Source organism: Glycine soja, chromosome 11, assembly GCF_004193775.1.
Source record: "Glycine soja cultivar W05 chromosome 11, ASM419377v2, whole genome shotgun sequence".
NCBI lineage: Eukaryota > Viridiplantae > Streptophyta > Magnoliopsida > Fabales > Fabaceae > Glycine > Glycine soja.
Genome location: NC_041012.1, coordinates 3878427 through 3903354, shown reverse-complemented (window position 1 = coordinate 3903354; position 24928 = coordinate 3878427). Strand labels below are relative to the sequence as shown.

The following is a 24928-nucleotide window of genomic DNA, read 5'->3' as shown; positions in this document are numbered from 1 at the left end:
GTAGTTGCTATCAATGGTTTTGTTTTGTTATTATTTTATGACGCTAGTCGAATCAGTGTTACTGGTTAATATTATCAGGTTGTCACCTACATACAGGTCCATTCCACGTATATAGTATATAATACTATTATAATACCCAACCATATATTTTTGGACCCTATGAAGCATGGCTAGTGGAGGTTGCACTTGTAGTGTAACCACATGGCTTTTTCCAAACAGGGGTTAATTCAATGCATCTTAACTACTACATTTTTTCTACCTTTTCTGCAATACTCAGTTCCAGTTATGATATTGATTTGATGATATGACTAGTCTCAATTTCTCAATTAGTGAATTGAGCGATCACCTAGTTACTAGTTAGAGATGTTAGAATTTTAAGGGATTTGTATAAAATATCAATAATCACCAAAATTATGTTAGACTATAGATTATCAGGAAGAGTTTTAAGAATATCTAGTTTCATAATGATTGATCAAACAAATGCAATGAAATCTGAATTCTTAGGTGATTTCTCATCTATATGTTCTTCTTAGGATCTATTACAAGATGTTGTAGAGACAATAAATAATTGGCTAATAGCGTAATCGGTGATTTTATGGTTCTTTATGGCTCGATATATACCCCAGTGAACCAACATTGTCATCTGTTCATTTAAGTTCATATTATCTGATTTAGTTGTTTAATTAACTTATTTAATTTGATCACATAAAATAAAATTCACTAATTCATTAATGATAAATAGTTAATATAATTATATTATAATATTAGCTCATATTAATTATTGAAATAAAAAATTTCACAATCTATTTTTGGGTTAGGTTTCTTTGAATGATTACAATTTACATAATTAGTGGCATTTTTGGTTTGGGTTAGTGATGCTCCCTCAACTTATTGGTGAGTGGTGATACTGTCAATTTAGTCTTGTCTTTTATTGATAATGCATACGTCACGAGGAAACAAGAACTTGTGCTATTTAACTGCAGTCTGTAAAATTTAGTTTGCCGAAACAAATAATCAGTTTTGTTTGGTTTTGCCAAAGTACAAGAGGTTGAATCGTATTTTCGGTTCAATTTATTACGGTGCAGATTCTGTGCAGTTTCCAGTCGAGTTAAATGTATGCGTAGAGATTTCTTGAAGGGCCCATTCTTTATTAACATAACCAGCCCTGTGTTAGTTATAAATGGCACTTGTTCAATAAAAAATTTGATTCACAAAATTGTGATTTTTAATAAATTTGAGTCGGTAGAAGAGAATATAATAAAAAAAACAAAGTCTTAAAAAGTATGCATTGACATTTTTCAATTTTTAATGGGAGAGTCACTCTTTATTAACATAACCTTAGTCAAAGATTAATCTAAGCCAGCTTACACTGATAAAAATCCATGGCAGGTGTTTTAACTTGAAAATCAGTGAACTGTGAAGGTGTTTGGTCCATTTAACTCCGAAAAATTGGCTAATCACAAAATCGGTGGATGACCTATCAAAAACCACTTTGAACAGTTATTTGGTTCGATCATGTAGGAATACATTACCGAAAGTTTCTGTAAATGTAATTCCCCCCCTCCTCAAATCTTATGAAAACTAGTTTTTATATTGAAAAAATGCGTGGTGTAAATTTTACAATACGGAAATCTGTCCCTGTAAATTCCTACATCTTTTTTTTTTTTTTTTGTCATTCTTTTCTCACCTCTTTTTTTCCCCCCACGTATCACCACCCACTGCTTTCCTCATTTTTGTTTTTCTCTTTCTCATTCTTCACCTTATTTCCCATTCTCTTGCTCGCTCTTCTTCACTGGAGTGATCATATATGGCCTCGTGCAGCTGCTGTGCTGCCCCCGTTCACTTTTTTTCCAGGAATGTGCGACATAACAACAAGCTTCGTGGGGATGGTGAATCTTCTTCAGATGGTGGATGGTACAATGGTGGAGAGGAGGGTATTTTAGGTATTTCAAAATGTCTAAAAAATTGAGGGATGTCAGGGGTTAAAAAAAAGGTGTAAATAGTCATCCCTTTTTCGCTTTTCTTTTCCTTTCCACCTTTTAGTTTATTTTTATTCTTAAGTTTCAATAGTCTAAATCAAACGGACAGATGCTAACCATGGCACATAGGAGATTCCTCATGACCATTTTAGAACTCGTCACTGTTGATGATCAAAGAAGAAAAAAGAAGAACTCGTTATCGTTGCTTGCAGATGTTGGCTTACAGTTAGTCAGGATTACTTGTTAGGTTAGCCGACAGGTTTGAATCTTTGAAGTTGGAAGTTTGAACAAATTATGGAATAGAATGGCCTTTTTGTTCGTTTGGAATCTTTTGAAAACGTGATTCGGACAAAAGTTTCTAACAAACTTTTCCCAAAACCATGAACTTTCCAACATGGAAATCAATGCCTTGGAAAAAAAATATTATATAAATTCTTTCTCGTGTTTTTAATTAAGGATTTAGATTTTACTTGACCAATTATTCACTATTTTTTGTGAAACAATCTGAACCAGTCCGGTATTTTCTTCTTTGTATACAATATAAGGGTAAAAATGCAAGTTAAATGCACTGGCATTATTATACATTCCAATTTTTCCAAGAGGGATTTTAAGAGGCTCTGAAATCTCAAGCAATGTAAATATAAAATACGTTTAATTCATAAAATATCGACAGGAAAAGTTGGAATTTAGTTACCACTTTGAGGCACAAGTGATTCCTTGGCAATGTCTTTGCATTCTAATGTAAGGATGTACTTAATTAAATTGATTAAAAAAATAGAAATATAAAAATTTTGACAAAAAAAACTATTTTTATTTAAAATTAACAAAAATATGGTAAATAAAGTTTGATTGGAGGAGGACTTAACCTCCCTGACAGGCTATTTTTATTCGGCCTCCATCGGATTCCAGATTCCTTATGCCTTTTTCACATAATACAATCCTGCCTGTTGGACTCCCTAGAAGTAATTGTTTTCCTCTCTGTATTTCTGCTACAGTATTTTTGTCATCGAGCAATACTTTTTTCTCTCTCTTATTTCACTACTGCCTAAATACATGATGAGTTCTACGATTTTTATTTTATTTTATTGGATAGCGTTGATGTTTTGTTTTATTATACAAGCCCACAATACTGGGATTGACATATGCTATAAAGTTTTTAAAATTTTTAATGACTTCTAATCTAATCATTGTTTTTTTTATATAATTATCTTATTAAATTGTGATGCCGGATAAGCTCGTATCCAATTTACCTAAGATTTCGAAGCGTCACTTGAAATTGCATTGCATTATATAAATAAATAATAAAATGTATACTTAATTTAAATTTAAATGAAAGAGACAATTGTATAATTATATCCCCATATAGGACGTGTTTTCTGTATATTCATGGCTTATATTCCTTTCATTGTTTTCGACAAAAAATTGACATATGTTGGAGAGAAAATTAATGGGGACAAATTAAGTGGCGCAGTAAATCTTAGGGGCTAACAAGAATATTCATCCCTAACCTATATGTGAATATTGAAATATAATTTGTCTTGGAAAGTCAATAATTTGTGAAGTGATTTATGCTGGGAGTTAAGCAAATCTTGTGGTTCCAACATGATGTTATGCTAGTAATCATATAAGTGCTTGACTATATTCCATCATGTATTCATCCTTTGATTGGTAACGAAATAATATTTTTTTATCTTTAAAAATTAAATACAGTATGAAGTGATTCACAATATTTACATTTTTTATTCAATTAACTGATTTAGACTCGCTTGGTGTTAATGAAATGATATGATCCTTCTCATTTTAAAAAAATAAAAATAAAAAACTAATTAAGTATGTGTTATGTGAATATTAGTGAGGCCTCTCAAAAAAAATGTGAATGTCAGTGAAGACTATCATGATTTCATACGGCCTAATTAATTGACATGTTAAAGGAGGTGTTACTAAACATTTTTCATGTTTTTTTTTTTTGTGAATGCATTTATCATTGTTTCAATATTCATTTCATGTGTCCTAGCAAGCATATATGGGACTGCTGTACCGTAAATGTAGACAAAGGTTGAGATACGAAAGCTAAAATATTAAAAAATTACTTAAAATTTATTAATACTGGAAAAGCATTCCAATAAAAATTAGAATATATATATGTAATTAAAACTAGGTATGTATTAAAACTAATTTAAACATATGTAAACATTTTATACAAACAAGTTTTCCCCAACAGTCACTACTACATCAGCTCATATGCATGATAGGAGTGTTTTTTGATTGATGGAAAGTAAAGAAATGCCCATATGATCCACAAGAATAAAATTGCAAGACTGACCATATATAAATTTAATTTGTTCTGGTTGGGAGAGCATGCATTTAATGGGGAATATAGATTTTTAAAAAATATAATAGAAAGATATTTGTTGCATGTTGACATGTAATAATAAATATTTCACCTGTCTGGCTTTGATTTCTATTTAATTATCAAAAACTATAATTAATATTTTTGTAGAAATCATGACACAATTATTAAGCAATGCATGTAGATGACTAGATGAGGCATTGGCAAGTGAAATCTCACGGTCACGGGAATAACAAGCCCCCCTATAATTCCTGTGTGTGTATTGTGCTGCATGTGAAGCATTTAAAGATATGGTTGTTTTAAAGTTGAGTGGAATTAAATCAATTTAAATTAATTTTTTTAGGATATTTTAAATTACTAATTAAACGTAATTCATATGTGGATTTAAATCAATTTTAAAGATAAATTTTATGTTAGAATATATAGTATATATAAAACATGGCTTATGATTTTAAATTAGTGAGCGTCATTCGCGGTGTGGACCACACTTTGGAAAGAAAGAAGTAACTGCGGCTCCAATAAAAAACACATGATTATACCAAATGACATTGAAAAAACGCAACAGATAGAGCTTACTTTTCAAAGTGATTATCTCCTCAACGTACAATTCTCTAGCTCCAATTTTTTATTAGCTTTACGAAATGTTTTGCTGGACCTAACTAAGCACATGGATTTGATTCTTCACGGAATCTCTTATGGATATTTGATAAAACCAAGGGCAATGATAATTAAAATTCTTTCTTGAAAGTGATCTTAATTAGTTTTTATTCTTTTAAATAAAACTAATGACAATGACATTGACAAATTTTATTTAACGGCCAATCATGCTCAAAGCATTGCATACAGTGTTACATGTTGTTAATATTTTTCTCTCCCTTGCTTGCTGCAATACGAAATATACATTGAGTAATAATATTTGACATTTACCTGATTAAACACACTGCACGCTCTGCAGTTTTTTTTTCGTCCATTGCAAAGAATCCTAACCATACACAGGTATGATAATATATATTATCAGAATTCATGATCAATCACTTGCGAGTTTAAATATTAATTCTTCATTTCGCATTCAATACAATATAAAAATTAGATAGTTTGCTCTATTTGAGAAAGCATTGTCCTCAATATGAGCTTTATCCATTGATATTTTTTTTTAATAGACAAAGATTATGAAATTTCATTAAAAAGGGTACAAGTACAAAGGTAACCAAACCTATATACAAAGATAAAAAACAAAGGAAATCAACCAAATTTTTACACAATACTTATGCATAATTGAATACATAAATATTTTATAACCCTAGGTAGTCAACTATTATGTGACAATTGTTATGAGGAAATTAATCGTGCAATATGTTCCTTTTTAAAATATTCTATTTTTACTGATCAATATTATACACACATATAAAAGAATCAAGGAAAAAAACAAACGAACATATTCATGTGAAATTTATTACATTAAAGTTAATACTGTAGTGGATTTGAAAAATATAAGAAAACAACAGTATAAGTATTATTCATTTTTATTAACAAGGAGAATAAACATGTGATCTTTACTCAAATTGCATCCTCATTATTAAGGGGTCTAGTTCATCAATTGATTAACTGTATTAGTATTGTAAATTTTGTGGTATTGTGTTTAATTATTATGGATAAAAAAAAATTCCTCATTTACAACTTGGCAACTTGGCTAGTAAGATCAAAGAATTAATTGATAAAACCCTCTTAATGAATCAATTGGTTCCTTCCCCCATAGCTATGTCACATAATATATAAGGAATAATCAATATTATTTAAAAAACCTTTTTCTCCCGTTTATTATTATATATTGAAGTTTAACTCAGGCTAGCTAGCTAGCTGATCGATTCTCCTTTACCACGACCCAATACAGTGTATATATGTTACGTTTTGATTCAACTTGTGAAAAGCCAATTCCTAGAACTAACAGACAAAATTTACTGATGCAATAATCCCTGTATCTTTTCTGTCACTATTCTTGATGATAAAGCTAATAATGCCCCCACCATCATCACGCGTGCATATCTGTCCTTGACTCTCTGTTTTCGCCAAGTTGTTTTGCTTCACTAATTCAAACCCTTGTCTACCTAGACGCGAGGCTTCGAAGTTTGACAAATTTGGCAAAACATACATTAGTTGTCACGGACATAAAGATGTGTTGTTGGTTCCCTCTCTCACTTCTTTAACGCAGGACCACCCCCACTATCATATTTACCATGCACGGAATCCATCAACTTGGCCCATTACATGCCCAAAGGCACAATTCGTGAACCACATTAACTAATGCTTAAATTTTTGAAGAAACTATATGAATGATATTATATCACATATCTATTATGCCTTCTCATCATGTAAAAATCCTTAATTAATGAAGAGATCAAACTCTAAACTATATCGTGTGTATATAGTCTATTATACGATTTATATATCATGAGCCAACTATCCTAATGGTCTAAACCTTAAACATGCTAGGTCAAATTTTCTATATTGCACATTTAATAGTGATTCATACCCATATCAAACTTTTTATACTGCATATATTTAATAGTGATTCGTATGTCGTACATATATAGATTTGTTCCTCCTTTTTTTTTAACAGCTTGCAATTGTTCATTCTTCTTCGTTTTTTAAATTATTTATGTTTTTCCTTTGTTTCTAAACTTATTTAATTGTACGTTTTCATTTGTTCAATGCATGTGAGGCTTCTGCTTTCTGATAATGGTAAGTGATGATCTTGCACGCACTTACTTTGCTATATATGCTAGCTGAAGACTTTATGCAAGAGCTACATATTATGCCCTTTAATTAATTGCATATTTGCATGAGAAAGTCACATCATTGAATATATGTACGTAGCCCATCAAATTTGCTTCCAAAATTTCAAGACTCTGCAACAGGTGAATGTGTGTGAGTGAAGTTTGAATGGTCTAGCGTAACAACTCATCATTTGTCAAAGAGAGACACAATTATGGTTATGGAAATGGTCGTGTGGAAGGACTGGTCTAATTAATGTATTTTATGACAGAGAAGTTTATCCAAAATAGGTTTCTTGACGGCACCACACTCTGTACTCTGTAGTACTACGTAATTATTGTTTCACGTAAAAATCCAGTCAACAATATTCTAGAGCCAGTTGGGTTTGACCATTTTTCTATATATTAAAGAAACCATGTTTCTTTAATTCTTTTGTTGCTCAAAGGGAAGTTAAGTCCGGTTAATGTTTCAGAATTGTAAGACAAGAGGTTTCCCAGGGTGGAAACTTGGTAGGATTAATTAATTAATTGGTTAATTATTTATTAGTTCTTATTTGTTTATGCTGATTTTTTTGTAACATCTGGGTGGTTGCTGCACCTTGCACGGGTGCAACTCAAATTATTTGCTACCCTAAAAAATTCTCCGATTGAGACTGAGGACAATGACAGGTAGTTATGCTAATGAGAATGATCACGTTATGTTCAGTGGTATTCTAAGATGAAACTTTCCAAATCAACGTTAGAAATTGCAGCAGAAAAGGGTGCATTCAAAATTGGCGCATGTATGGCATCTTATCTTTTGCCATACGACCCATACCTTCCCTATTTATTTCACTAGATGCTAATTGCATGTTTCTGTTATACCCTTCTAAATCTTTCCGCGAAGTTTCCCACAAACTAGGTGGAATGTGTTTAAATTATTGGATCAAAAGCTTCGGTAGGTGACTTCCTAAGAGCAATTAGGGATAGGATAAGATGTTGCCGCATGGTTTTAAATAGTAGTTGCAGTCGTAATTTCGGTATAACGTAAAGGTTTTTGAACACTCTGCATAATGATCACAATTGCTGTCGTATCAGTCGATTTTTTTTTTGCAATTGCCGTTAACATAAAGATTTTATGACTCATCATATCCTTCAACCGCAATCGCATGTTGGTGAGGCCGGGAAGTGTAATCGGTATTTCCCATTCTGTGTGCAAGTATTCAAACATGTACGAATTGCAAAGTTGTTGTGCGGCCAATGTCCAAGAAATTTTCTTTCTATTAATTCCTAATCATTATGACATGCATGCATGCACTTGGAGATTGTTTTGATAAGAAAATGTAGGGCATTGTTCACTCATAAAAGCATGAGATAATCATGTTTGGAATAAATGTACTGATTTTTTTTTGGAAGGGGAATAAATGTACTGATAATCCTTAAATTAAAAACTCGAACATCATATAATTTGAAAAGGCCCATGATCTCTCCCAAAAAGGCAAATCAAAAAGCCCAAGAAAGGCACAATATTTCATTCGAATTAGGGCAGTATATATTTTTTTTAATAAGTGCTTCTGTGGTTTTTTTTTTCAAACATTTTAAAAAAAAACTGTTAGTTTTCTCTTATGTAAAAGTATTAAAATAGTTTTAAAAAAATTTAACAAATGTTTTCGTAATTATATTCTAAACATTATTTTAATTAAAAAGTACTTTTCTACATAAAGAAAAACTCAAACAAACGACTCTTAGGGAGGATTTGGTTGAGTGGAATATATGGAATCGAAAATAATAGAATCAAGAATAAATATTTGAATTATAATAAAAGTAATAAAAGTGTGAAACTCACGTGATTTTTGAAAACTTCATTTTTTTTTTTTTTCAATTTGAACACAACCAAATCAAAGGGTTTATCTTCAACCATTTACCATAGAATGTTGTGTTTCCTTATTTAATTTTTTGTATAAAGTATCATGAGAATTGTCAAAATAATAATAAATGTTAAGGTTTCCCAAAAATTACACACCTTAGAATAAAAAACATTTTAAGTATAACCGTTATAAATTATATTTATAAAAATTGTTTTATATAAAGCTTTATTTAATTGTGCAGACTGCAGATCGAGGCAGGTAGCTTTTAAGTTTCAACAATAGAAATGGGATATTGAATAATGTGGCAGTGCCAGTACGAGAATACACCGCAGCTGTCTTCACAGCATTGCCACTGTACGTCTTTTGAAGTTTAGCAAGCTAGAAAACCATCTATGCAAGCATAGCTTTTTTTTCGCCGGATCTCTGTAAGTATAGCTAACAAGCATGAATACTTCCATAATACAAAGAGTAGACATTTATTTTACAATGACAACATATGACTACCACTTACCAGCTGCATTGTAAATATATTAATTATGTTTGAAAAAACTATCTTGAAAGTTAAAAAGGTAATCAGAAGTCGGGAAAACTTATTGCTAAAAGCTGAAAATTAATAATCGAAAGCTTTTAAAATAACTTATTAAATCATAATTATTTAGTAAAAAATATAAAAAATTAAAAGCTAGCATTTTAAAAATGTTAATTCAACTATCATTTTAAAAAATATTAAAAAATATTTAAAATAAATTTATTTAGTGAATATATGTATATATAACATATTTTATAAGATAAAACATCTTATATGAGGGTGAGAGTATTAAATCTATATTGTATAATCATGTATACATGATTGAGATTTAATATTAAAAAGTCAAATAATTTTTTAAAAAACTCATTTTAAATGGTCACATGACATTAAATTTTGGTTGTCCAAATTTTATTATACGATAAAGATTTAATCATCTTATTCTCATATACGATAACTATATATATATATAACATATTTTATAAGAAAAAATATCTTATATGAAAATGAGAGGATATTAAATCTAAATTATATAATCATACATGAAGGATTTAAATTTAATGTTAAAAAGTTACATGATTTTTTAAAAAACTCACATAACATTAAATCCTGAGCATTCATATTTAATCATATGATTTAGATTTAATCTTTTTACTCATATAAAATAATTATTTTATTTTATATTAAAATGAAATAATTAAATCTAAATCGTATAATCATATATAAAAAGTTGAGATTTAATGTGAGAATGTCGCATGACTTTTTTAATCCTTTCACTCATATATATATATATATATATATATATATATATATATATATATATATATATATATATAACATTTTATATGACAATATTAGTCAAAATACTTTATAGTAAAATAATAAATCATGTGTGTTTCTTATAATACACTTACAAATAGTTATATTATCACGAGTCAGTTTATTACAAATAAAAAAGTGATTATGGTGTCAAATAATCTAGAAATATTATTTTAACACAGACTGCAAATATTACTTAGGCATTTTTACTTCAATTTCTGACATGAAAGTGCATGTTATATATTAAATTAATAAACAAAATTTTATTAAAAAGTGGAAAAAAGCAATTATTTATAACTCAATTATGAGACGAGTTATGTATATTTTATTAAGAATAAGTTCAAACAAAAATTTAATAAATACAAGTTCAAACAAAGGTTAGGTGAATGATTTGGATTATTTCCCTTTTCAATATCATGACATATGATGACGTTGTTCTCTTAGCCATCTTTGAGGAATCATTAATTAATTAGCATAGTATCATATATATATATATATATATATTCATTTTCTTATATTTATGGTTACAACTAGTTATTTGTGATATGATGAATCATTATTTGTGATCTTAAGAAAATAAATATGATAAATAATTTTTAAAAAATTACTTTTAAAATAAGTGCATCATCGCCTGTATATATAAGTTACAATGACTATGGATTATAAAATGAAGGCAATCTAATATTGTTTACGTCGTTATCGAAAGAATCCCAAGAAGCTTTTGTGAAACCATACTGACACCTAGAGTGTAGATGAACCTTAATGGAGTCCAAAACTTTAACTTATTTTTAATTTACTAATAAAAAACAAATCTTTGTATTAAGCACATACACCCCTAAAAAAACATACACAAAGTCCCTTTGGGGCCGTTTGATACAATTTTAAAAAAATGAAATTAGGAATGTTTGGTTTATTATTTAAAAATTATCATTTTCCATAAATAATATTTTTTGAAAATATTTTTCTATCTTTGTTTCTTATGAAATTGTTCTCGAAAGAAGTGGAAATCTAATTTTCTTTGAGTTAGGAAAAAGTCTATTATTATAAAAAATATCATGTTTATTCTTATTAAATGATTTATTATGATAAATAATTTAGGAAAATTCAATTAAACTTAAAGGTGAAAATCTTTGATTTCCAACTAATATAGATAAATATCTTTAAAAAATATTTATGATCAGCCACATTTATTTTAATCATTTATTGGAATTATGATTCGAGAACATAAAAAATTTCCATACTACTAAATGGACCCTAAAAGTAAATTAGTAAAATAAAAAAATTGATGGAACATGTTTAATTGTTTTTAACAAGAATATAAATATAAGTAACAATACTTGTAGAGAAATTAATGTAATTATCCCTTGCCAATAGTTTCCATTATTTCGGGTTTTTGGTATATTGTAATGATCTATTCATCTAGCGTACAAATCATTTGACTTTTTAATAAATACATTTTGATTTCAATTGAATTTTGCTGAAGTGACAATATTTCATCCTATTCAAAGTATGACCCATGCGGTCTTTCATTAGAACTTATGGTTGCATAAATGAAAATATTCCTCCAATATAGCATGCCAGTATTAATATGCATAAAATGTATAAGGCTTAACCAATCGTTGTTCACATAAGTAATAATAATTTATGTATTTATGATTTTTGATAAAGATTAGTCATTTTTTTTAAGATTAGTTCGTATCAATACTATAGTAAAAAAAAATATATAGATATATATAGGACTTAATTAAGTAATTGATAATAATTTTTGGTTAATTGCTTCATCCAAATTTTAATTAGGCTACCAAATTAAATATATTTAATGTATGATAACATAATTGGATGATATTTGTTTGGTGATTTGATAATGATGGATTTTTAATAAGGACAAAAAAATATTTTTTTAGAGAAAAAATAAAATTTTAAGATTTATTAAATATTTAGTAAATATTCTAATATCAATCGTGTTAATTTGTTTTCAGAATTTAAAATATGAAAAAAAAATTAAAATAAGAGATTAACACTTTAGAAATATGAAAATATATAGAAAAAATTAATTAATTTTTAAATTATGCATTATTTATAAAATAAAACATTATTGAAAATATTTGTAATAGTTGTTATTACAAAAATATTATTTTTAAATTTAAAAATGATTAACTCTTACGTAAAACTGAGAAAGTATTGATAAATGCTTCTGCATCTTAAATTCCTTGTTTAAAAAAATATTAAAAAAATTAAGCTTCTTTAAAAAAAAAATCCTTGTTTCATTAAAAATATGTTTATGTTATATTTTATACATAATTTATTTATTAACAAATTTACATCCAGGTATGAATGTATAAAAAACTTTAAATTTGTCCAGGTAAAAGTAAATTTTCGATTATTCAGATGTGCGATTAAAATATAAATCATAAATAATGATTTTTTAGTATGATTAGATAAAAGAAAAATTCAATGAATTAGTTAAGTTGAAAGATAGTAAGTAGGAGAAAAATAAATTACTATTAACAAAAAAAATATTGACATGCTTTCATGTGGAATATTATTCTTTTGACATAATCCAAATTGGTATCCTTCATAGAATAAAAACTAAAAGGAAATGGACAACTTAAACGTTTATTACTGCTCTCAATGAGTCTTAATTTAGTCCCTTGAAGTCTTGACTTAGAGTGAGTAAGTTTTGGGCTGTCTCTTATAGAAGAAAATGGGCTACAAGAGGGTTTAAGCCGGCACCCATCGCTTTCGGAGGCCAACAAACCCTGCAAGGATATGCCCGCGTGGTTTGGCTGACGTGTCGATATACTGGGCCCTACCTGTCGGCCATGAAGGCATATACCTACGTGTTCCCGGGCCCACATGTCCTCCAGCCAAGTCTACAACAAAAGTTGGGTTCATCTTTTGTCCCCGAGTTCCGGCATGAGCCCCTCAGCGTCCTTCCAAAACTTGCCAACGTGGCTACCCATGACCTGGTCCATGACATGCACAAACCCTTTTGCCGCTATAAATACCCTTCCCTCTTTCGTTTCCCTTCATTCTCTCTACCCAGCTAAAACCTTCCTCAATTTAATTCCCATTCCCTCTCTCAGAACTCATCATCATGGCCGTTGATTCTGAGGTCCCTCGTGCCGAGAGGAGCGCAAAGGCTCTTCAGTTCATCGAGGAAGTTACAAAAAACACTGACTCCGTCCAGGAGAGAGTCCTCACCGAGATTCTCACCCAAAACGCCGAGACGGAGTACCTCAAACGCTTCGGCCTCAACGGCGCCACCGACCGTGACACTTTCAAGTCCAAGGTTCCCGTCGTGACCTACGAGGATCTGCAACCTGATATTCAGCGCATTGCAAATGGTGACAGCTCTCCCATCTTGTGCTCTCACCCAATCTCTGAGTTTCTCACCAGGTACAATTAATTTTCGCCGGTTAATTAATTAATTAATATTTCAGGCGTATTTATGAGTTACTACTAATTAATATTTATCATATATTAGAATGTGTTTTGTATTTTATGGATGGTGCTTGAATGAATTAAAATTACAGTTCTGGAACATCTGCCGGCGAGAGAAAGTTGATGCCAACCATTCATGAAGAAATGGACCGTCGTCAGTTACTGTACAGCCTGCTCATGCCTGTGATGAACCAGTACGTGTTTAGCGTCATTAATTGCTAAGTGAAGTATTAATTCATGGCAATTATGGTGGTGGTAGTAGTAACTTTTAATTTATGTACTTTTGTTTGTTTCTGCCTCGGATTGCTCAGATACGTGTCTGATTTGGACAAAGGCAAGGCGCTTCACTTCCTGTTCATTAAGGCAGAGGCCAAGACACCCGGCGGGTTAGTGGCGCGTCCAGTGCTGACAAGCTACTACAAGAGCGAGCAATTCAGGAAAAGACCATTCGACCCTTACAACGTCCTCACTAGCCCCAACGAAGCCATCCTTTGCCCCGATTCCTTCCAGAGCATGTACACTCAGATGCTCTGCGGCCTCATCATGCGCCACGAGGTTCTCCGTGTCGGAGCCGTCTTCGCCTCCGGCCTTCTCCGTGCCATAAGGTTCCTTCAGCTCAATTGGGAACAACTTTCCCATGATATCCTCACCGGAACCCTAAACCCAAAGATCACTGAACCTTCCATCAAGGAACGCATGTCCAAGATCTTGAAACCCGACCCTCAACTCGCCGCTTTCATTAAAAACGAATGCTCCGTGGAAAACTGGGAGCGTATAATTGTGAGGATTTGGCCTAACACAAAATACCTTGACGTTATAGTCACTGGAGCCATGGCTCAGTATATTCCCACACTCGATTACTACAGTGGTGGCCTACCTAAACCCTGTACCATGTACGCTTCTTCTGAGTGTTTTTTCGGCCTCAACCTCAAACCCATGTCCGAACCCTCTGACGTGTCTTACACCATTTTACCCAACATGGGTTACTTCGAGTTTTTACCCCATGATGATTCCTCTCCTGTTACTCTCTCCAAGGACTCACCGCCTCGCTTGGTGGAACTCGCTGACGTGGAACTTGGTAAATACTATGAACTCATTATCACCACCTATTCAGGTCTTTGCCGTTACAGGGTCGGTGACATACTCCAAGTAACTGGTTTCCACAACTCCGACCCTCAATTCCGTTTCGTGAGGCGAAAGAACGTTTTGCTGAGCATTGACTCGGACAAAACCGATGAAGCGGAACTGCAAAAGGCCATCGAGAATGCCTCGGAGTTGCTGAAGGAGTTCAATACCAGCGTTGTGGAGTACACGAGCTTCGCTGACACGAAATCCATTCCGGGGCATTACGTGATTTACTGGGAGCTCATGATGAAGGACTCGTCTCACCCTCCAACGAACCAAGTTCTGAACCAGTGCTGCTTGGTGATGGAAGAGTCGCTGAACTCGGTTTATAGACAAGGGAGAGTTGCGGATAACTCTATTGGGCCGTTGGAGATACGAGTGGTGAAGAATGGAACGTTTGAGGAGTTGATGGACTACGCTATCTCGCGTGGTGCGTCGATAAACCAGTACAAAGTGCCAAGGTGCGTGAGCTTCACGCCCATAATGGAGCTACTTGACTCTAGGGTGGTTTCTTTTCATTTTAGCCCAGCTGCACCGCACTGGACCCCAGAACGTCGTCGTTGAAGGAAGCTAGGGTAACGTACAGCAATAACATGCAGTAGTCATGCATAAGATCTAGTATAATAATAAAGAGAAAAAAAATGGGTGACAGAAAAGGGTAGTTGTTCATTGTTGTTGTTATATTATCACTGCCAAACCCGAAAGTGTCTGTATTTGTTGATTTGATATTTCCAATGAGCTTGTTTTTTTCTCTTCTTTTCTTTTCTTCTTTATTATGTCTTTTTTTTTCCCACCTTTTTGGCCGTTCTTTTGTTGAACAATTATGAGCTTTTAACTTTTTTTGTCTGTAAATATAAGTTCAATTTCAAATGGGTGCGGTATGTAATTAACTGTCATTGTCATATATATAAATGTTTGTTTACCCTTAGTATGGAAACCATGTTTACACCCTGTTGTATTTTGGCAATTTGAAAAGACGTCGAAAGCTCAGATGATGGAAAACGTTCATGTTTAGTGGCTGGGTTTGGTAAGAATTGAACTTGTGATGTGAACAATTGTTCCAAATTTTAAGTTATCTCTTTCAATAGGCACTATGCGGGTGTACTTTTGTGCACGTGCTACATATTCTGTCTGTGGCACTAGGTTGGTGTTGGTTTATAATTCGCAGGAAAGTGGATTGTGAAATGTGTCGAGTGCGAACCTGTAGTTTTGGCTTTAAGCTTTTAACGAATAAAAATCTTTTAATTGAGGCATTATGTTCTTGGAAGCATCTCACAAGACCTTTATACCGCACTGATGCGGGCGGTTTAGTGCGTGGATGCGTCAGGGAGCTAATTACTGTCACATTTCACAGTCTTAATATATAATTTTCAATGAATATTTAATTACTTTAGATTAAATTTGGTATCTTTCTAACTAACATCTTTGACTCTCTTTACCCCATCTGATTTAAGGAGGAGGAGGAAAGAAGAAATGGTTCAAACGCACTCTTTCTGCGTTTCTACGGAATTTGAAAGTGTGGTCAACTGGAATTGGAATATGCTTTGAAAATGAAAACAAGGATGTCAAATTCCATATAAAGTGGTTGTTACATTTTAGCTTGTTAGTTAACATATTTGACCATCTTTAACATATTTGACTAATTATCAGTTAGTAATATGCAACACGAGTTGTATTACTGTGAATATTGCTACGAAAGTGGCAGTTATGATTCAATGTTGTACTTGAATGCCCATTAAAGAAACCAAAAGAAAAAGGTACAAAAGAATAATTATATTTAAATATTAAAATCATTAGTGGAGATTAAGATATTTGGAGAGTAACTCTCATATTAACACTATTTTGTTTAATAACTTTACAGAGAGAGATTATTTTAAAAAATAACTCTAACAAGAATAGTTCTTTGAATAATTTAACCCTAATTAAAAAAATTGTACAAATAGTTGAAATGTATGCACTGTTAACTAAATATAATTAGCCATTGATATAATTTTCAAAATAATTATTATATATATCTTAATAAATTTTATTGCACGTATTAATTAATGTTTGAATGATTATGTATAAGTTTTTTTTTTATATTTTTGGTGTATATATTATTTATTCATAATTTATTTATATATAAACAAAAGTTGTATAAAAATGTGATATATAACACCGATGAGCAAGGGGTGGGGGAAGGTCGATTTCGTTATGCACGTGAACGCGTGAAGCATGAGATCACACTTCAGCATTGTTTATACTTATCACGAAATACTGTAATGTTAATATTTAATAATGTTACTCCCAGAGTTTATATTTTTGTGCTTATTTCCTTCAATATTGATCGGATATTCTAACAGGCTGTTTATGTTGGGATTGGTTTTTACGTTGCGATTTCATAGGAGTGTGAAATGAGCTATGGTTGGTTGGCTCGATTAGGTTGATAAATAAGTAGGTTGGGTTGAACGGGTCAGGTTAGCTTGAATAATTGAATTGACAGTTTTATCCTTTTGCATGTCTAGGAGTATTGTTCATTACCTTCAATTCAACATAAGAGGACTGCTGAACGGGGGGAAATTAAAAGGATATGGATATTACTTTGACATGTAGCGGTTTGAACACTGGCTGAAGAGAAATAGTACTATATTCCAACAAGTTTAATATCATTTTCTAAAATTGATGAATTCCGTTAAATCTCTCTCATGGTATTGTCAAATTGGTATATAATAACCCTTTAGGTCGTTTAGGATGCATGTAAGTTTCGTTGATATGACAAGTTGTGGGAAGGTAAATGAGACTGCCATAACTAAGTGACCTTAAGTCGTGGGAGCATAACATTAGCATATATGTTACTTATTGTCACGTTTTCATTGTTATACTGGCATGGGGCAGGATTTTACCACATTCAATTTGTATTTGTTTTACCAACTTGAGATGCTGAGTTGAGTATTAATATATAAAAGGAAATATATAGGCAAACATAAAAAATATATGCTTGCCTCACTAATATATATGTCAAGTTTAATTTGGAGTTGCCTTTGTGACTATAATTTTATTGTTTAATCATCTAAAATATAAGAATCTTAAACATTTATTCAATTTTGAAATCTTTGATGTAATTTTTTTCATTATATTTTTCCTTGCAAAAATATATATTAGGTTTTGTTTCGATAGTTATAAAATCTCATATCAATTATAAGTCATATCAAGAGTCATTTATAAATAACATCTTCTTTTAACTTATCGATATATTTTTTTTAAAAAAAATAGTGACAATGAATCGAATATTTAAATAGATAATATTTTGAATACAAGAGATCTAAACAATGTTTATGGATTTGTAAGATACTTGAAATTGATAAATGTTTGAAGAGATATATACATGCAGTAAAAGTGTTGAATGTCGGGTTAGTAAAATAAAAATGGAATAATAAAAAATATGGGTTCAGATGCTTCTGTATATAATCTTCAGTTTTAAATGAGAAGGCTTCACGCAAGTCATGTTTAATTCAAATACGGCGAATGAAATACACTGTAGTAAAAAGGAGATCATGCCGACTGCCATAATAATAATAGCTTCATTATCCTCGTCCCTCGAAACTGTCTCTCCTTGAGACTGTAGTTTTTCAAAGAGAAATTATACTCTTATATATTTTTAACAACTTTTTTTATATAATTAAAAGATATATAGAAAAAGGAAAATAAAAATAAAATAATTGATATGATAAAAAGAAATTAAACAGTAAAATATTAAATAAAAATCTATTAAACATGAATACAAATAATGCAACTCTTTTTAAACTATCTTGTCACCCCTCCCCCCTCCCCAAATGAGGGAAAAAATAGGTAGTGTCAAAGTGAGGCAAAAACATCTCACAAAATGCTAGCCTTTTTAAGTTAATTGAATAGAACAGCAGGCAACCCTAAATGCAGTTGGTGGTGGTCGGAATAAGGTTTTAAAGTGGTAGGAAGCTGTTAAAGTAAAATCTTTGAATGTCTTCCTGTCTGGTGAAGCTCATCAGTAATCTCTGACCGTTTTCAATCATGGGTTTGAATCTAAAACCAGTAAAGTTCTCACAATAATTATAAAAAATAAACATAGAGTAAATAAAGGCATAGCATAAAGTCGATTGAAGCTAATAGTTATGTAAAAGAGTTTAATTTTTATTTATTAGCAAGAAGCTACTTATAATAAATACATTTAGGACATTAATTAAGAAGTTAAATATGAAAAATATATAATAGTGATCATTTGAGTTTTCTGAAATAACTTTTTCACTAACTAACTAGAGTCAATCTTCCCCTGAAAAAAAAAAAAACTAGAGTCAATCTAGAGGTAGGATTTGAGTAGTTTACTTGAGATTTTATACATTCAAACGTCATGGCTATCATATACAAACACAAAAAAAAAAAGTAAACATTTCACTTTAGAATATAAAGCAAAAAGAAGAAGCTATTAATTAATTAGAAAACTAACAATATATTAAATATGTGTACACAGATAATAAATAATGGATTAAACAAAATTCACTCTCTTAAATTTCTTATTAATGGTTAAAATTTAGGCTAAATTTTAATTTTATCATAATTTTGATTCTCTTATTTCTAAATCAAGACATTTAGTATCTCTATTTTAAAAAATAAATAATTTTGATTATTCCATCATTTAATCATCTAAATTCAAACATTAATTTTAATATAACATATTGATGTTAGCGTAAAACTTATATAAAAAAGGTTAAATAAAAAAAATATCTTAATAAAAATTAAAGATATAACCCTATTCATAAAGAAAACAATAAACCACTCAGTGATTTGTTTTGTTTACTTAACTACAACAACATTGTTTTCTATGTATAATGGTGGTGAATTTCTTTTTTAGCGGCAGCAGGGTGGAGTAAATAGGAGCCCAGAAAGCTCAGGCAGGGCTTGAATAATAGAGATTTAAACTGGGTTGGGCTAAAGCGAGATGATTAGATTCATTAAATTCCAGCTCAGGCTTTGTACAAAGACAAAAATGGACCACGTGCATTATTGTGCTTTACTGGAACTTTTATCCACCTCTGTGTGTTCTTTTGCTTTGCCTCAGACAGCGTCACCTCTTACCTCTTTTCCTTTAAGCACTTGTCTCTTCTTTACACTTATGCAAACAGGGCTCTGTATTTCTCTCGATCTAGAAGCATAGAAAGAATTATGTAGGGCTTTATTATTCGACTCTGTCACTTTTGTAATGTTGTAATGCCGAAATGGTTTTTGGACCACGATACACATGATGCAAGTTTCTGGTAACCTTTTTATGCAATAGTTCATTCGTTTGTGTATAAATGATGTTTGGTTAGTGGATATTTTCTTTCTTTCCTCAGCCTGATGATCTTTTTCATTTTGTACGAGGAAATTATATTTCCTTCCTACAATGCTTAAACTACACTCCTCTTTTTTCTTATTTGAATATACCTTGAAATCAAGGTATCTCTACAAGCTTTTTAGGTTGATTATGAGATCAATCTTCGTAATTTAAAATACAACTTATATTAATACCTGAAAAATGGTCACTGTATATTTTAAAATAAAAAAGAAAAATGAAACATGACTTTAACATCTCTCGGATAGGGGAGTGTTATTTACTTTATTTTTATTGAAGAGGTTCGAGTTATTGTGATTTATAAAGCGAAAAAAAGAGAGAGGCTAAAGTACAAGCAAAACGGCAATGGATTCCAGATTAATCAATCTCCTAGAAAACTCGATACCAGAAGTGACAGCTTTTGAATGGTCTGTAATCTGTATATCAAATTATTTGTTTTGAAAGTACCATAACACCATTACTGCATTACATCTAACTCTCGTAAATAAATAAATAGAACTTATAAAAAGTCCATCACATATTTTTATTAAATTCTCTAATTAAATTGATAACATGTAAATGCTTATCTTATATTATGTCATATAAAAATATTTATGTGTCATCATTTGAATGAGAAAACAAAATTAAAAAGACAAGAAATTTATTTAAATTTTGTAAAACAAACACTCAACAGTGTACAATTAGCTAATTATATCGGCCCATGTTAAACTCATGTTAGGCCTTAGGAAATATTACGTCCCGTACTGTAATGCAAAAAAGTTACTTGCTTCCTTTGGGGCTTTGGGTGGGTTATGCAAATTGGAAATATGCACTGTATGGACTTGTATCCAATTCGACTGCATGTTTGAAAGGGCCTTACTGTTCCACATGTCGTTTTGCTCTTCTCAACCCATCAAGTGTTTGTACTTTTTGAATTCTAAAAATATCTTTGACGAAATTGCAATTTCATAAACAATGGAATCATGCTTCAATGGTGAAAGAAGAGTGTATAGAGGTGAAAAAATAGGTTGGACTAACTAGGCTAGCCCAAACTCACTCGATAAAATGTAGGATTTGGACTTGAAATTTTAAATCTAAATTAAACAAAGCCTTTTTAGCTTGATTTGATCATTCCCTAGTGTAGACTTAGCCCGCAAAAAATGTGTCAAAAGCCTGAAAAATCAGGCTTTAATAGGATTTGGGATTCATTTTAGAGATCCGATAGAATTTAGGGTGTTACTTTGGGCACCAAGCAATTTTGCTAGGACACCCAGCATCCTAGGTGAAAGGGCTAAAATGTCTTTCACCCTATTAATATGAATAGGGCTACAGTGTGCGCGTCCATACAATTCCACCGCAGTGCTTCTTCTTTCTTCGTGTTGTGCTTCTCCCTCCTCGTGGTGGTCTCCTTCATTCTCCTTTTGCTTCTTTGTTTTCCTTCACGGACGTCGTGATCTCCTTCATTCTCCTAGTGGCCCGTGGTTCTTCCTCGTTGCGGTTCTTCTTCTTCCTCGTTACGGTTCTTCTTGTTACTTCATTTCCCGTGCAGTTGTGGTTCTTCTTCTTTTTTTGTATGTTGTTTCACTCCGTTGGTGCTTCTTCTTCTTCCTTCATGGGTGCTGGATGTTGTTGTTTTAGATGTTGTTGATATTGGTTTGATGTTGTTGTTTGAAGCAATGTCGTAAACAAAAATGACATTTTTTCTGGAAAAACCCTATATGGATCATCAATCCATATGTCATACAGATCAACAATCCGTATGGATTGTCAATTCGTATAACTCATACGGATCAGCAATCCGTATGAGTTTTTTTTGTTGAATAATTTTTTTTTCTAAATTTGTTTTTTTGAAATTTTTGTTAGATTGTAAATATATGTTTGTCAATTATTATTTAAATTGTTTCATAGTGCAATGTTGTTTGTAATGTTAGTGAAATTTTATAATTTTTTTGATTTATATGTTAAGTATTGATTTTATTTATAAAAAATATTAGTTATTACTAAGATTAGATTAGATTGCTAAAACTAAGATTAAATTAGATTAGATTGTTAAAATTAAGATTAAATCGGTGAAACGAATAATTTTCAATATTGTTGCATTATATTTGTTTAACTTTTTAAAAAAATTGAAACAAATATTTAAAAGATTTTGAATTTGTTACTTATGAAAAAAATTAAAATCATAATTTAAAATAATTTAAATTTGTTAGTTACAAAAAATATTTAAACGAAAATTTTAAATAATTTAAATTTGTTATAAAAATATTGAAACATAACTTTTAATTATACAATAAATCTGTTAGTTATAAAAAATTATGAAACCACAATTTAAAATTTAAGATATGATAAGATTGTTAGTTTAAGATAATGATTGAAATCAAATTTAAAAATATATTTAATTTGGTAGTCATAAAAAATATTGAAACCAAAATTTAAAAATTAAAATATGATAAGATTATTAGTTTAAGATAATGGTTGAAATCAAATTTAAAAATATATTAAATTTGATAGTTATAAAAAAATGTGGAAAACAAAATTCAAAATAAGATAAGATTGTTGGTTTAAGATAATGATTGAAATGAAATTTAAAAATATATTTAATTTAATGGTTATAAAAAATATTGAAAAAAAAATTAGAATATGATAAAATTATTAGTTTAAGATAATGATTGAAATCAAATTTAAAAATATATTAAATTTGTTAGTTATAAAAAATATTGAATCCAAAATTTTAGATTTAAAATTTAATTATTAATCATTGTATGGTCATGCAGATTTAATTTTTTTTAAAAAAAATTAGAAACATACGGATTGTCAATCCGTATGACCATACAGATTGTTGTGTCATACAGATTGCCGTATGAATCATATGGATTGCCAATCCATATGGTCATACGGATTGATGATCCGTATGAGTCACACAGATTGACAGTCTGTATGTTTCTTTTTTTTTTTTACATACCTCTTATTTTCCAGCGATGAATAATCATCCAACTTCACTGTATCCTCTTAAACAACACACGTACACCACCAAAGACAAAAAACACTAAGAAAAGGAGACTGAAAACAACTTACACTAAGGGTGTGAGATTTTGCAGAAAAAAAAGATGTTGCACAGAAATGAAAAATTAAACCTTTTATTTGTAACCAAAAATACCCATAAGGATATTTTAGGCATTTGCAAAAAATGCTGGGTGTCCCAGCAAAAATGCTGGGTGCCCCAAGCAGTTGCCTTGATTTGATCATTTCCTGGTGTGTACTTAGCCTGCAAAAAATGTGTCAAAAGCCTGAAAAAAATCGGATTGGATTTTCGTTATTGGATTTATACTTGTATTGTTGACCAAGAACCTGCGTGGCCCCAATCTACATTGGATTGGATAGTTCGTTTTGTCACCTCTAAGGGTGCAATCCAAATATAGAAGGAAAACACAATTTTGATATGAAATAACAATTTTATTGTATATTGAATTTGCACCTCCTTATATGTAATGTGGAAATGTATCATTTCCAAATTTTAAAAATTTTTGAAAAATTATTTTCAAATATTATTGATTCCCGAAAAAGTTATAACTTTCATTTTTAGCTCGTATATTTTTATTATTCTCATGAATACAGATGGAAAAACCAATAACGGATTGGATTTTCGTTATTGGTATAATTTGCCCCATTAATTGCTATTTATTTTAAAGTTCGAAATATATTTATAAAAAAACCAAGCACGTTATGAACAAAAGCTATAATACTAATGAAAATGAAAATTAAGTTTATAAATAAAATAAAAGTTTAATTACCCATTTAATCCCTATAATTTTTAAACTTACATTTTTAGTCTCTATAATTAATAAGTGAATTTTTTAATGTATTTATTGACTATAATTAATTATATGGACTAAAAAATATAAGTTTAGAAATTATAGAAACTAAATGAGTAATTAAACCTAAAATAAAAATATTACAAAAAATCATGTGACATTTGTAGAAGATTTTTTATATCACATAATGATAAATTAATGTTTTATCTGGTACCATGGTAATTAACATGTTAGACTTCCTAATAATACCTCAAAGTATTCTGATAGGTTTCTATCATTTAGATATATTATGAGACCAATATTATTGTTGTAAAAAATCATTCAATTTTTTTGTTATTTTCTAATACAAGAAAGTTTTTCTTTTTTAATTTTGTGCCTCTCATATGTCAAAATTCAGTAATTGTTATTTTGATGATTGTTATATTTTGATATGAATTGTTAATAGTATATTTTCTATAAAAAAATAATTAATAGTATTTTTTCAATTTTGAATAATTATTACTTGATTTTTTAGCAATATTTAACCTGATTATTAGTTTAGAATAAAGATAGTAGTATAATTATTCTTTGTTCGTAGATCATCTCATACGTGAAATAGGTGAGAAAAAGAAAAAAATAAATAAAAGTAGACGAATACGAGGTTAAAAGAATTTTAAAGGAACTAGGCAGTTCAAATTAATCTGCACAAGAAGCAGTTTCCATCTACTAGTGATTAATTTTTTAAAGCAAATTTTATGCTTCATTTCAAGACAAAATAAAATATTTTGAAGGGATGAAATTTGTGTAGTTAATAACTTTAACAGTAGAATGAAGATATATCTTGATTATCTTTCCTTATTTTCGTGCCAGACATGTCATGTCAGCTAATACAGTGTACGGGTTCACGCAAGAAACCTTATTCTATTGGAAGAATAACAATAAATAGACAAAGA

At 30.4% G+C, this 24928-nt stretch overlaps 1 protein-coding gene across 1 annotated transcript; it reads left to right on the top strand.

Moving 5' to 3' along the window:
* The first annotated feature begins 13310 nt into the window (after window positions 1-13310).
* On the top strand, window positions 13311-15618 carry LOC114374152 (probable indole-3-acetic acid-amido synthetase GH3.1). Its single transcript, XM_028331761.1, has 3 exons — window positions 13311-13691; window positions 13829-13930; window positions 14048-15618. The coding sequence occupies exons 1-3, from the start codon at window positions 13390-13392 to the stop codon at window positions 15423-15425; spliced, it is 1782 nt and encodes a 593-aa protein (XP_028187562.1). The 5' UTR covers window positions 13311-13389; the 3' UTR covers window positions 15426-15618.
* The last annotated feature ends 9310 nt before the right edge of the window (window positions 15619-24928 follow it).

Coding starts and splice junctions, on each gene's coding strand:
- LOC114374152 (XM_028331761.1), top strand. CDS start 13,390: ATGGCCGTTGATTCTGAGGTCCCTCGTGCCGAGAGGAGCGCAAAGGCT. Junction 13,692..13,828: donor ATCTCTGAGTTTCTCACCAG/GTACAATTAATT, acceptor TTAAAATTACAG/TTCTGGAACATCTGCCGGCG. Junction 13,931..14,047: donor CTCATGCCTGTGATGAACCA/GTACGTGTTTAG, acceptor CGGATTGCTCAG/ATACGTGTCTGATTTGGACA.